We start from the raw sequence: 12,806 nt of genomic DNA on the forward strand, positions 1-12,806 counted from the left end.
TTTTGTCTGCAGCTTTGTATAGACCAGTCGAGGACTCTTCCCTGCTCTGAGGGCCTGTCTGCCACAAATTTGAAAGCCATGGGGTTCTAGTCTCCTTCCCGCAATGTAGTTTTAAAGTTAAACAAAAATGACACCTGGTGGCAAATCTGTTCAATTACAAGCTTTATTGCAATTTATTCGTTGTACCGAAAGAATCAGAAATATGCAGCTTAGGACACTGAAGTTAAGCCAAAGAATGTGACTGCAATTAAGGGAAACCTCAGTCATGTTTTACAAGATAGGCCAAAAGCACGCTCCGAATACCGTCTACCTTAATTTCCATTTGTCTCAATCAGCAGGACTGATTTGTCACTTGTCATTTGTATTTATTTCCTCATACAAATTATTTTTCTTCAATCACTTATTAAGGGAAATCTGGGTATTAGCTTTTATCTCACTCATATATTCTGGATATAAGTATTTTTATTCTGTTTATTTTTTCCATCTTCTGTTTATTATCTTATTTTGGTTAGTTTTTTTTTAAGTTTTTTCTCCTATGTTAAGTCCACTTGTCATACCCTCCAATTATTCAAGAGATTCCTTTTTTTTTTTTTTCCATAAATATGCAACAAAACCTTTTAATCTGTTTTCTTTTTCATAGTTGACATGTTTTGCGGTGTATACAGTGGGGGACGGGCTCGGGTAAATCTTCCTCCTGATGCCCTTGAAGTCCTTTGGGGGAAAACCAGGAAGTAGATAACTTGAAAAGGAACATCTGCTTGTGTTTGGTGTGTCACCAGGTTTTATCTCATTAAGTCCCCGCCCAGACCCCAGGAGGTGGGTACTAATATTGTCCCCATTTCACAGAGAGGAAAATGAGACCCTCCGCCAGCTGGAGGTGGAGCCAGGGGTGAACCACAGACATTATGACTCCAAGGCCCTGCTTCCTGGCCACTGGGCTTCGCTGTATCTGTGGCTACAGACTTTCCTACCAGCTTCTGTTAAATAATTATTGAGTCACCTTCTGTTGTTATTTCTGGATTGTTTTCGTAAGCTCTTACAAATTTTTGAGCTGTTTGGAATGTCAGTTTTCCATTGTTCGCTGTTTTGATTTTTTTAATGTCTATTTTTGAGAGAGAGACAGGGTCGGGGTAGGGGAGGGGCAGAGAGAGAGAGGGAGACACAGAATGCGAAGCAGGCTCCAGGCTCTGAGCTGTCAATATGGAGCCTGATGTGGGGGCTCAAACTCACAAACCACGAGATCATGACCTGAACTGAAATTGGACACTTAACCGACTGAGTCACCCAGGCACCCCTCGGTTTATCTCTTTTAAAGCCAAACAAGCCTCTGCTTGTCACCTTGAAACATTTTTTTTTATTTATTTTGAGAGAGAGCACGTGCACATGAGTTGGGGAGGGGCAGAGTGAGAAAATCCCAAGCAGGTTCCATGCTGTCAGCACAGAGCCCAACTTGGGGCTCAATCTTACCAACTATGAGCTGAAATCAGGAGTCAGACACTTGACTAAGCCACCCGGGCGCTGCTGAAATGTATTTTGAAATCACTACCATCGTTATCTTTTATCAGGTCGTTTCGCAAAAGTGACACTTGACGTATCCATGTTTCCCCCTTTTCTTTTGAAATACCTAGACAGCATTCTAGCAGAGGTACTGAGGCATCTCATTCTGGTCCCTGGTTTTATGTTACCTAGGGAAATTATTTTCCACTGAAGTCACGAGCATACACCCGTTACCGGTTTTAAATCAGTATTCATATGGATATACTCTCCAAGCTGAAGTTTTTATTTCCGAACATTTCATTCATCTAGTGCCTCATACATCTACAGGCTGTGCTGGCAACATGAAGGGGAGGGGGCAGTTCTCCGTGGAGGCCAGGAAAGGCTTCCACGATGAGGAGCCACCAGCCCGGGTTTTAGAAAATAAATTCCAGATTCAGCTCCTCTTGGAAAGTACTCTTCCTAGTGGGTCATTCAGACCCAGCCCTGTGGCATCATGTGGATCATAGAGACCTCACCTCTTCTGGCACTTCTCTTTTGGTTGAAAACTCCAGATCTCATTTGATTTCAAGGTGCCCGGATCCTGTTTCCTCCTCACATGCGACTTTCTCCTGTAGGATTTCTACAGAGCAAATAAAGCTGGATGCTGTCTCTTCCCACTGCGGTCATCCCTCCGCCCATCAGCTTTAGCAATGACACAGCACCATGTACAAGTTAGACGGTTTGCAAATGAGTCAGTAAGGTTGAGCAGCTGTCGAGTGGACGGAGCAGAATCGAAGGAGGATGCATAGTTTCATGTTGTTCCTGTGAATGTTCCCTCTCTAGGTTGGTGACCAGATCGTTGAAATCAATGGGGAACCTACACAAGGCATCACGCATACTCGAGCGATTGAACTCATTCAGGCTGGTGGGAATAAAGTTCTTCTACTTTTGAGGCCAGGGACTGGCCTGATACCTGACCACGGTAAGGAAAGGCTCTCACCTGGAGCTGAAAAGTTATGGAGGGGGCGACGACAGAAAAAAGAATGTCTGTTTGAAGGGGCTAGATATTTTGCTGGCTAGTTCAAAGGTAAACACCAGAACCATCGAAAGCTACTTACACAGCAGGGTTATTAGAATATTACCAAGTAAGTGGCTTCAGGCGTGATTTGTGTTGGGATGGAATATGTTAAGCAATTTCAATAGAAAACTTGTAAGTTGCTTTTATAGAGAAACGTGCTTGTAAAAAAAACAAGGACGTCAGAGGCAAGTGATTTAAAGGTCATGAAAAACGTTTGAAATCTCTTCAAATGCCACTTACTTCCTCATTGTAAGATCTACTCCCTTAACGGAAGAGAAGTTTCTCTCAATGAAGAGTAGAAGGACTTTAGGCTTCTCTGGTCCCTTGTGGAGAACAAGTTGCTCTGACCCTACCTGGCATCAGGGAGGTGGATGGGACTGTCTGTTCTCCTGCACTGGGTTTCAGGTTCCTTGGTTTCGTTGTATGTTTTTGAAATACCACAGGATTTGAACATCATGTTTTAACTGAGAGCACTAGCCTAGAGTACCGCACCACCAGGACTTGTCCCTTCTAGTTTCTGCACCCCCGCCCGACCCCGTAGAGCTTCTGAGGGACAAGTATAGACGTGACCTCCTGCGGTCCCCTTCCAGCCTATAATTCTCTGTTATTACCTTCCACCATCTGCTTGTAAACCATACGTTCCCAATGACATCTTTGCTAACTGCGCTGTGATTTTTTTTTTTTTTTTTTTACATAGTCCTAGGCCTTTTCTCTTCCTTCTTCAGGTTTGGCTCCTTCCGGTCTGTGCTCCTACGTGAAACCTGAGCAACATTAAGGCTTTCAGGGCTTTTCTTGGTCTTTCCTTAAAAAGACTTGGTAAATTTGCATGTCTTGTAAATCACTTCCTTCTTTTTTTTTTCTTTTTAATTAAAAATGATGCTATTAAATACATCTCTTTCTATCTTCTGCACTTTTCAGTTTCCTTTTGACATTAAATTTGACAGCTTAATGCAAGAAAATTATTTGTAAATGCCCACGAACCTCATTCTGGTTACCTCAGTCGGGTGTCCTTGATTAGTGCTTTTGGCATATCCATAAGCTCTATCCTTTGATGACAGCCAAATTAGTAAGCTTCTTGGACCAAGTAATTCGGTCCAATTTTATTATTTATTTCTTCTAAGTTTTTTATTGGGCTTTACTACTTAGGAAGACTTTATATATTATATATTATGTAATTATAAACTGGAAAAATGACTACTGTTATTTTGGGTACATTTAAACAACCCACCCTTCATGCACAAGTACAGCTGTCTATGTAATCTAACTTTATAGAGATGGTAACATACATAAATTTTATTTATGAAATATTCATACTCAGGCTATTTAAGCAGTCAGTACAATTCGAATGGCTGTCAAAGTTCAAAACTTGCTGTCCCTATTTGTTGTAATTCTAAAATTTAATAATGTTCCCCTCAAATCACTTTTTGTAGGTGATTGGGATATTAATAATAATCCTTCGTCTTCAAATGTGATTTATGATGAGCAGTCACCATTTCCCCCAGCGTCACATTCTGCTTCCGTATTTGAGGGGTCCCCCATGCCAGTAACTGAAGAATCTTTAATGAGAGCTCAGATATGTGAAAAGACAGAGGAATTAAAGGGCGGTGTGCCTGAAAAGAAAAGCACTTTAAATGAAAATCAGCCTGATAAAAAGCAGCACTCTTTTCTCCAGAAAAATGTGAATAAAAGGGATCCACCCGGCAGTCATGGGCATGGTGACAAGAAAAATCTCTTAAAAGTAGAAACTGGCGTTACACAAAGAGGTAGATCTGCTAGTCCCAGGAAGCCGGCCAGCCGACATGCAGAAGAACGTTCGGACAAGATTCCCAGTCCTCCCACCACTGACCCCAAGAGAAGACCCAGAGATCGGTCCCTCAGCCCCAGGAAAGGGGACAGTAAAAGTGGTCAGACCGGCACCAGGGCAGGTTCTGGGCAGGATCACTGTGGAAAAAGCAGAGGACGATCTTCAAGCCCAAAGAAGCAGCAAAAGACTGAAGGCAGCAAAGGCCGACCAAATACTGAAGCCAGAGGACTAGAGTCTGAGAGTCAGAGAGGAGGGGGCCGCGCTAGAGACGGTGCTGAGCAGATCTCGGACGGCAGGGAAGGATCAGGTGCTGCCAGGAAAGACACAAAGCAGAGCCAGTCTGGGAAAAACAGGACAAGGTCCCCAGAGAAAAGAAGCAAGAGAACGGATGAAAAGTCTCTTCCGCCCAAAAAGACTAGTAACACTGCTAGTAGGCCAGAGTCTGAGCAAGAAGAAGGAAAGAAGGCCACCGTGGGAGAGACAAGTTCTAGCAAGGAGAAAACAGGAGAAAATGTCAAAAAATCAGAAAAGCTGAAGCAGGACCCTGAAGAAAGGATGGTTTTAAACAAAATGGAAGACCCCCGAGGAAAAGAACAAGAGGCAGCCGACAAAAACAGAGAGGGTGGAGGGTTCCAACCTGAGAGCGCTTCTCCCGTTAGGAAAACACCAATCACTCCAGGGCCCTGGAAGGTGCCAAGTGCAAATAAAGCCACAGGCACTACTGGTGTGGCCGAGAAACGGCTGTGACCTTTGGTATAAAACAAAGAAAAACAAGTCGTAATTTTTCCTTTCTAAAAAGCAGCATTTTTCAAAAACAAAAGTCATTTTTTCTTTTTTCAGAAATTCTGAAACACACACATTTTACTTTGAACATCAAGTTACCCAGGCTGCATGAAGGGCCTTCAGGACTGCTAAGAACCAACCGTCCCCCGGCTGGCTGCCCTCCCGCGCGCTCATCCGACATGCCCGGCTCGGGTGCCCCGGCCCGTCGCCGTGAGTGTCCATGCTGATGTGCACACAGTGTGGTCACAACTCACTTTATATCTGTGCCAAGTTATCTACTGTATCACGTGTTTTGTATCCGTCTCAGATAATTCCACAGTAACGAAAAAACTAGGTTTGGCTTGGAAGTTGATATTCTCAATAGCATGCTGCATGTTTACAGAGAGAAATATTTGAGTCCTTGCAGAAGAAGGGATTGTTAGCTCGTCATTAAAGATGGCGGTTGCCTCTTCTAACAGCTACTGGTGATGGCCCAGGCCCGGTTTAAAAATGAAACTCCAAAACATCACTACTGAAAAGAAAAACAAAATGTAGTCAAATATCGACACTTTCTTCCGGATTTTAATTCGGCTGCATAAGGTATTCTGAGTAACTTTCAAGATACCACTTAACAATTGAATGTTCAAAATGAGACCGTACTTTCAGCACTGGAGAGCTCACCTGCTGTGTGACCCAGCCCTGATGCAGTCTTAGCGTCTCAGGTCACCCCTTTCCTTCAGTTATTTCGTTATGAAACCAGAAAGCAGCCTGTGGAAATAGTGCTCACGGCTGTTCAGACAAGAGCCACCACATTTCTGTTTCTGGATATTTGGGTTGGACCTACTACTAATTCATTGTTAATACATAGTACATATCTGGAGAGTCCAAAAACCAGATTGTGAGGGACTCCATCACAAAACAATCTGGTGGCAGCCATACAAGTTCAGGTGTTCAGAGGCAGAACCTGCGTGAGCCCCGCTCGGCAAGAGGATAGACATGGCGGTAGACAGAACGTGCTAGATCGTATTTTAATTTCTAGCTACATTAACTTATTTAAAAAGCAAGAAAGGGAGACTAAACATTTGCTTCGCTTGTACACATTTTCGGAGTTCTTTCCAAAAGTCTAGTGAAAGATGTTTGTCGGGAGGTAGAGACCGTTCTTAACTCCGTAAGACAGACCCAGGTTTTTCAGTCCCCTGAAGCAGCATTCAGTAGCGACTATAAATAAAGGAACAATCTCAGAACAAAACCATTTTATGGGGTATTTGAACACCCCTGTTCTGTCACCTGGGTTCATCTTGTTATTGTGAAACACGTTATGTCCAGGTCGTTTCCTCTTAGAGTTCGACTGTGAAAGTCTTTAATGTAACAACAGAATCTGCCCCTGTAGCTGAGACACGCTTCCCAGAGTGAGAGTTTGAAATCCCCTTTCATCCAGAACTATATTTACCCATCTATTGTAACTACTTGAATAGAGAAAAATTAGGAGGCTTGATAAATGCTAAGAATTTAGTACCACAGAAATGATTTATTTTCCCAATAGTCCACAATTAGTGATAAAGATCCTATTTTTATTGTTAACTGTGACATAACTTTGATGTCCTCTGTTGTCAGTCTGACGTGGCTCTTTCCTTCCTAAGTAACCTGTCACTGTACTGATTATATGCTGACTTAGCAATGTGGCCTTGGAATGCTAAGCAAAATATGGATGTACTGGTTGTAAATGTTTATATATTGTACAGTACCTTTATATATACACTTGAGGTTCTGATTAGAGAAAGAGATCTGTAAATCGCTCGTTATTTTTTATATAGATATTAAAAAAAAAACAAAAAACTGTTTATGGCCTGCATTTCTTTTACTGTCGGGTTTATTTAATATTGCTTTCTCTTTGTGGAGTGGATTCCCATCACAGTCTGAGTCCTCAAATAGATTGTGTTCCCCCCGAGTAATGAACATTCAAAATGCTACAAATCAGGGAGACTCATAATGATGATTTTACCTGTATGGCTGCCTTTTATCCGTATGTAAACCTTGAAATGGGCTTGAGGTAAATATCACTCTGCCTCATCATTGTAAAGAAAATAGCTTTGCATAAATAATTTGCTGTCTATCCCCCAAAATCTTTTATACCATCAGGGAGAGAAAAAGACTGGTCTTTTTCTGTGGACTTTAGTATGACCAGCATTCAGAGAATATGGTTTTATGAAAGCAAGGAATATTCAAGTTGAACTGTGTAACAATTTGACTAATCACCTCCACAAAGATGTGTTTAAGCTGAAGTTTAATCCATAGTGTGCCCCAGAACTACAGAACACTGGTAGAAATGGGGACTTTTGTCCCCAAAACAAAATGTGATGTTTCAGTCTGGTGTGGATACATGAGAGCAACTTCTGACATCCTAGCATGCTCCGATTCCTAGGAACTCTCTAGGTTTTTTAAACAATAACAGATTTATTTATTTAGACAGCTCTTCACTGGTCATGTTATTAAGGTGTACCAGCAGTACAGTGATCTGTTTAAAGCATGCCGTGGTTATTACATGAACTCTGCAATCTTTGCTGTAGTTAACTGAATTCGTTCAAGAGATCCAATGACTTGGATCTGTTTTCATTGTTGCTGAGCAAGTGAGCCAGCCTTCTGTGAAGAGTGGGATTCTCACCACTCGAGAACTCTGAATCTTTCTCTCAGATACATTAAAAATATGAAAACATAGCCAAGTGCTTTAGCCTAAACCTATAATTTTGACAGAGAATCCTTTGGGAATTTGTCTATTTTACAGTGTTTGCATTAAAGTCAGGCAGCACTATTATTAGCAAATACACAAATCAAGAGGCTTATTTTGTCCTGAATAAACAACCATTTGTTACCTTGAGTAATACCTTATCACAGTTTATAAGCTCAGGCATACTGCAGGAAAGGTATAGAATTACTGCACATTTGTGAAATTCAAACTTCATTATTCAAATGGGCACCAAGAACTGCAAGAAGCAAAGGATGACTTTAGATGAGTAAACTAGTCAGTACGTGTGCACATGAGATTCAGTTGAATGAATTTACTTCTCAATAATCCCAAATCACACACCATGTTGGGAATGAGACCCATTTGGCCCACTAGGAAGGTGTAGCTCTAAAACATTTCAAAGTAAGTAATTTGGAAGGGTGTTATTTTTACTGTGCACAAGTCCACTTGCCTCTAAATACAAAGACATATAAGCTTATACTTTGTGGGGCCCTGTGGTATTTAGAATTTTTGTATCTCTCTGACAGTAAAGAAAACCATACACCAATTAGGCAAGAATTTGGTTATTCAACTATACAAAGAGTTTAGCTTATATTAAACATTAGCTATAACGTGCATTTAGGAAATTTCAGGTTATACCTCCATAGCAATTTTAAGAAGGATAGTTTTTCCCGATACAGATTACTAAGGGAACGGGTTTTTCTCAACCTTACTATGGTTACTGCTATTCCTAGTAAATGTATAAATGGCCTAATCTAGTCCTGTTTTTACATCTCGGGTTTCTCGGTAACAGCCAAATATTACCAAAGTATATTAGATCTCGCTCCTTTTTTGGGATCAAAACAAAAGCCCAAGTTTCTAGAAATTATACACAGATCAGTGAATCCCTGAGGGTAGGAGAGCCATGAAGTTACAACTCTTCCGCCCTAATGGGAAGAAAGCTGCATGAAGGTGAAGTTACTTGAGGTCTACTCCTTCGGTCTAAACATTTATATGGAGCACCTAATTATGGCAGCAGGTACTGGTTTGCATTCTGGGGACCTAGGAGTGGACAAAAAATAAAGCCCCTGCCTTAAGAGGTTTACACTCTAGTGGGAAGGGACAAGTAGGCAAAAAATGAGAGGAGAGAGGGAATGCCGTGAACTGGGAAGATCCTCCCTTCCTCCCATGGACACACCAAGGCTGCAACTACATATGGTGCAACTCACTCTGAAAATGACCCGAAGACTCACAAAATCTCTCTTCCACAGCTAGAGAGAGAAAGAAAGAACCACATCGAGAAGGGTAGGAGGGGAAGAGATGCCCCATCAGGAACCAAACCCTGGCGGGGTGACCCACAGGTGGGGGAGGGAGAGCACGGGCACAGATGTCTTCAAGGAAAGGGAGGGGTTCAAGCCCCACATCAGGCACCCCTGCCCCAGCCCTGGGAATCTGTCCTGGGAAGATGAGCCTCCCATAACTTCTGGCTTTGAAACTCTAGGAACTTTGAAAATCAGCAGGCCTTAACTAGGGGACAGCTAAAGGGCTACAGGAAACAAAGACTCTGCTCCTAAAGGGCCCCTTACAATTTCATTTGCTCAGAACCAGCACAGAGGCAGCAGTTTGTAAAGTGTTTAGGTTATACTTAAAGATTTACTGCCCAATTTTAAAGCATGTGCTAGAGGAGCAGGGATCTGTAGGAAACTTCTCTGGAAAGGAAGTACTGGCAGACACCATTTTTTTTTTTTTTGCCCTCCTCAGCCTAGCTGGCCCAGCACTGGCAGGCACCAGCCCTGACGCACTCCACCTGCCTGGTTGGCACCACAAGCCCCACCCGAGCATTCACCTGCAGACCTGCCCCACCCAACATGTGCATCCTGGCTGGCACCCCGCCAAAGCAAATACTGCCCTGCCACACCCAGCAGGGAGTCCCAGCCAGGACCGGCACTCATCCAAAGCAAATCTTGTCCTAGGGAGGAAGGAGGTGCCAGTCCCACCCACTAGCACACCCACAGTCAGCCTGGTAGGAGAGGGCAGCCCCACCCACCTGCATGCCTGCAGCCACTGCAACCTCATCACAGTAAGAGGGCACACGCAGCCCACACTGGAAACACCCTTGGAGCACCTGGTTCTGGCAACCAGGGGGATTGAGCTACTAGGCCTCACAGGATACGTTCTATGTAAGGCCACTACCTTCAAGATCAGGATACAAAGCTGGACTACCTAATACATAGAAACAAATAGACAAAATGAGGAGATAGGAATACGTTCGAAATGAATGAACAAGACAAAACCTTAGGAAAAAGGCTAAATGAAAACCAGGTAAGCAATCTAACTGATAAAGAGTCCAAAGTAATGGTCATAAAGATGATCTCTGGATTTGAGTGAAGAGTGGATGAAATCAGAACTTCAACAAAGAGATAGAAAATATAAAAAGGAACCAATCAGAGCTGAAGAATATAACAAATGAAAAATATAAGAGGGAATCAACAGATTAGAGGGTGCAGAAGAACATATCAGCAATCTGGACAACAGAGTAGTGGAAATCAAGTTGAACAGCATAAAAAAATTTTAAAAATGAGGATAGGTTAAGAGACTTCTAAGACAACATCAAGCACACTAACATTCACATTATAGGAATCCCAGAAGAAGAGAGAGAAAGGAGCAGAAACATTTAAAGAAATAATACCTGAAAACTCCCTAACTTGGAAAAGGAAATGGATGTCCTGGTCCAGGAACCAGAGAGAGGCCCCAAACTGATGAACACAAAGAAATCCACGCCAAGACAAATAATACTTAAAATATCAAAAATTAAAGAGGGAACCTTAAAAGCGACAAGAGAGGAAAGGAAGATGGTGGTGGAGCGGAGGACCCCACTCCCGACCCTGATGAGGCTCGGTTCACCTCATCCCACAAATACAATGAGATAACTATCATATTATCCTAAATACCCCAGAAATCAATCTGAAGACTGGCAGAAAAAACCACAACTAAAGGTAGAGAAGAGGCCACACTGAAGAAGGCAGGAAGAACAGAGAGGTGGCTTGGGAGAAAAAGATTGTGGCTGCCATGGTCATGAAGAAGGACAAGAGACAAACTAGCACACAGGGGAGTGCATGGGGAAAACAAATCCCCATAGCTATTAGCTTGGAAAGTGAGAGGGCCCAAATTTCATGAATTCTTGCAACCAGCAGGGCTTAAAGCTGGGAATTTTAAAGGTTGTGTGCTTGGCTTGGGCAGAGTTCAGAGGACACTGGGACTGCTCTTGGAAAAAAGCCACAGCAAACAGCCAGTGGACAGGCAGTGTGGAAACAGCGATCTGAAAAGCATCTGAGGCACACGATGGGGAAGTTACTCACTCATCTCAGAGAGGCAGTATTCATGGAGAGACCCCTCTGGGAACAAAGGAACTGGCAGGTGCCATTTCCCTCCTCCACACCTGCATAGGGCAGGAACCAGTAGAGCTATGACACTCACTACCTGACTTACTTAGTCCAAGCCCCTCAAGCCTTTGTGGAATCGCCCCTACTAGTCACATGTGCCTCAGTCACAGCACAGCAGCCCCCTCCCTCAGAATGCTGGCCCAAACCCCTGCCCACACCATGTCTCCCCAACTGGGAGGTGTGTGGAGCCTTGGTTCTGGTGGTGGCGGCAACAGCTCTCATTTCACAGGCAGGCCAGAGTACACCTAGTTAAAACTTGCCACATTAAGGCCAGCAATCAAACACTGCCCACAAAAGCCTAAGACAGCCTTTGCAGACAATTGGCCTGAAGGATAAAGTGGCAAGAACACAGTAACAGAGCACACACAGTACACGTTAGAGATACTCTCAGAAGCACCAGGTCTTGGGGTACAGGATACAATACAATGCAAGGTACTATAGGACCTCTTCCTCATTAAGCCTTTACTCTCAAGAACATGAGATGTAGCTGGGGCGCCTGGGTGGCTCAGTCAGTTGAGCATCCAACTTCGACTAAAGGTCATGATCTCATGGTTTATGAGTTTCAGCCCCGCATCGGGCTCTATGCTGATGGCTTGGAGCCTGGAGCCTGCTTCAGATTCTGTGTCCCCCTCTCTCTGCCCCTCCTCTACTCATGCTCTGTCTCTCAAAAATAAATAAAAACATTAAAAAGAAAAAAGAACATGAGATGTAGCTGACATTGCTAACATGCAGAAATAGGCACAGAGACTCACATAAAATGAGAAGACACAGGAATCTGTCCCAAGTGAAAGAAGAGCACAAGATCATGGCCTGAGATATAAGTGAAACATACATAAAACATGCCTGATAGAGAATTTAAAGCAGTGATCATAAAGATACTCTCTGGACTTGAGAAAAGAGTGGTGGGCATCAGTCAGACTATTAACAGAGATAAGGAATATAACAGAGATACAGAGCTCAAAAAACAAAGTGAGAAAAATGCATGATGGAATGAACAGGATGGAAGAAACAGGAACAAATTAATGACCTAGAAGACAGAGTAATGGAAAGTAATCAAACTGAACAAAAATGAGAGAAAAAGAATTACACAAATATACAAAATGAGTCACTCAGTGACTTCATCAAACATAATAACATTCATATTATAAGAGTCTTAGAAGAAGAGAGAAAATAAGGGGGGGGGGGGGCAAAGAATTTATTTGAAGAAATAATTGCTGAAAACTCACCTAATCTAGAGAAGGAAACAGATATCCTGATCTAGGATGCACAGAGAACGCCCAACAAAATTTTAAAAAAGAAGATCCACACCAAGACATAATGTAATTAAAATGACAAAATAATAAAGAAAAAAATATTAAAAGCAACAAGACAAAAGAAGTTAATAACTTACAAGTGAAGTCCCAAAAGATTCAGTGGATTTTTTTTAGCAGAAACTTTCCAAACCAGAAAGGAGTGGCATGATTACAGGCAAAGTGCTGAATTGGAAAAACTGGAAGCCAAGAATACTCTATCCAACAAGGC

At 42.7% G+C, this 12,806-nt stretch overlaps 2 protein-coding genes across 7 annotated transcripts in view; one reads left to right on the forward strand and one right to left on the reverse strand.

The window, feature by feature from the left end:
* The window catches only part of MAGI3 (membrane associated guanylate kinase, WW and PDZ domain containing 3), a 248,042-nt gene extending 241,086 nt beyond the window's left edge, over positions 1-6,956 (forward strand). Inside the window, exons 20-21 of one of the 2 annotated variants that reach the window (XM_030324312.1) lie at positions 2,320-2,458; positions 3,985-6,956. In XM_030324312.1, coding sequence (XP_030180172.1) covers positions 2,320-2,458; positions 3,985-5,105 — 1,260 coding nt within the window. In that variant the 3' untranslated portion in view covers positions 5,106-6,956. Of the gene's footprint in view, positions 1-2,319; positions 2,459-3,279; positions 3,338-3,984 lie in introns of those variants that run through there. The other variant, XM_030324313.1, reaches the window with a different exon arrangement.
* The window catches only part of PHTF1 (putative homeodomain transcription factor 1), a 92,898-nt gene continuing 83,917 nt past the window's right edge, over positions 3,826-12,806 (reverse strand). For 4 of the 5 annotated variants that reach the window (XM_030324314.1, XM_030324318.1, XM_032594364.1 and 1 more), the window contains one exon: positions 3,826-5,652. The gene's annotated coding sequence lies outside the window, so the exon portion shown is untranslated. The remainder of the gene's footprint in view (positions 5,653-12,806) is intronic. The other variant, XM_030324316.1, reaches the window with a different exon arrangement.

The sequence above is a fragment of the Lynx canadensis genome, chromosome C1 (genome assembly GCF_007474595.2).
Source record: "Lynx canadensis isolate LIC74 chromosome C1, mLynCan4.pri.v2, whole genome shotgun sequence".
NCBI classification, from domain to species: Eukaryota; Metazoa; Chordata; class Mammalia; order Carnivora; family Felidae; genus Lynx; species Lynx canadensis.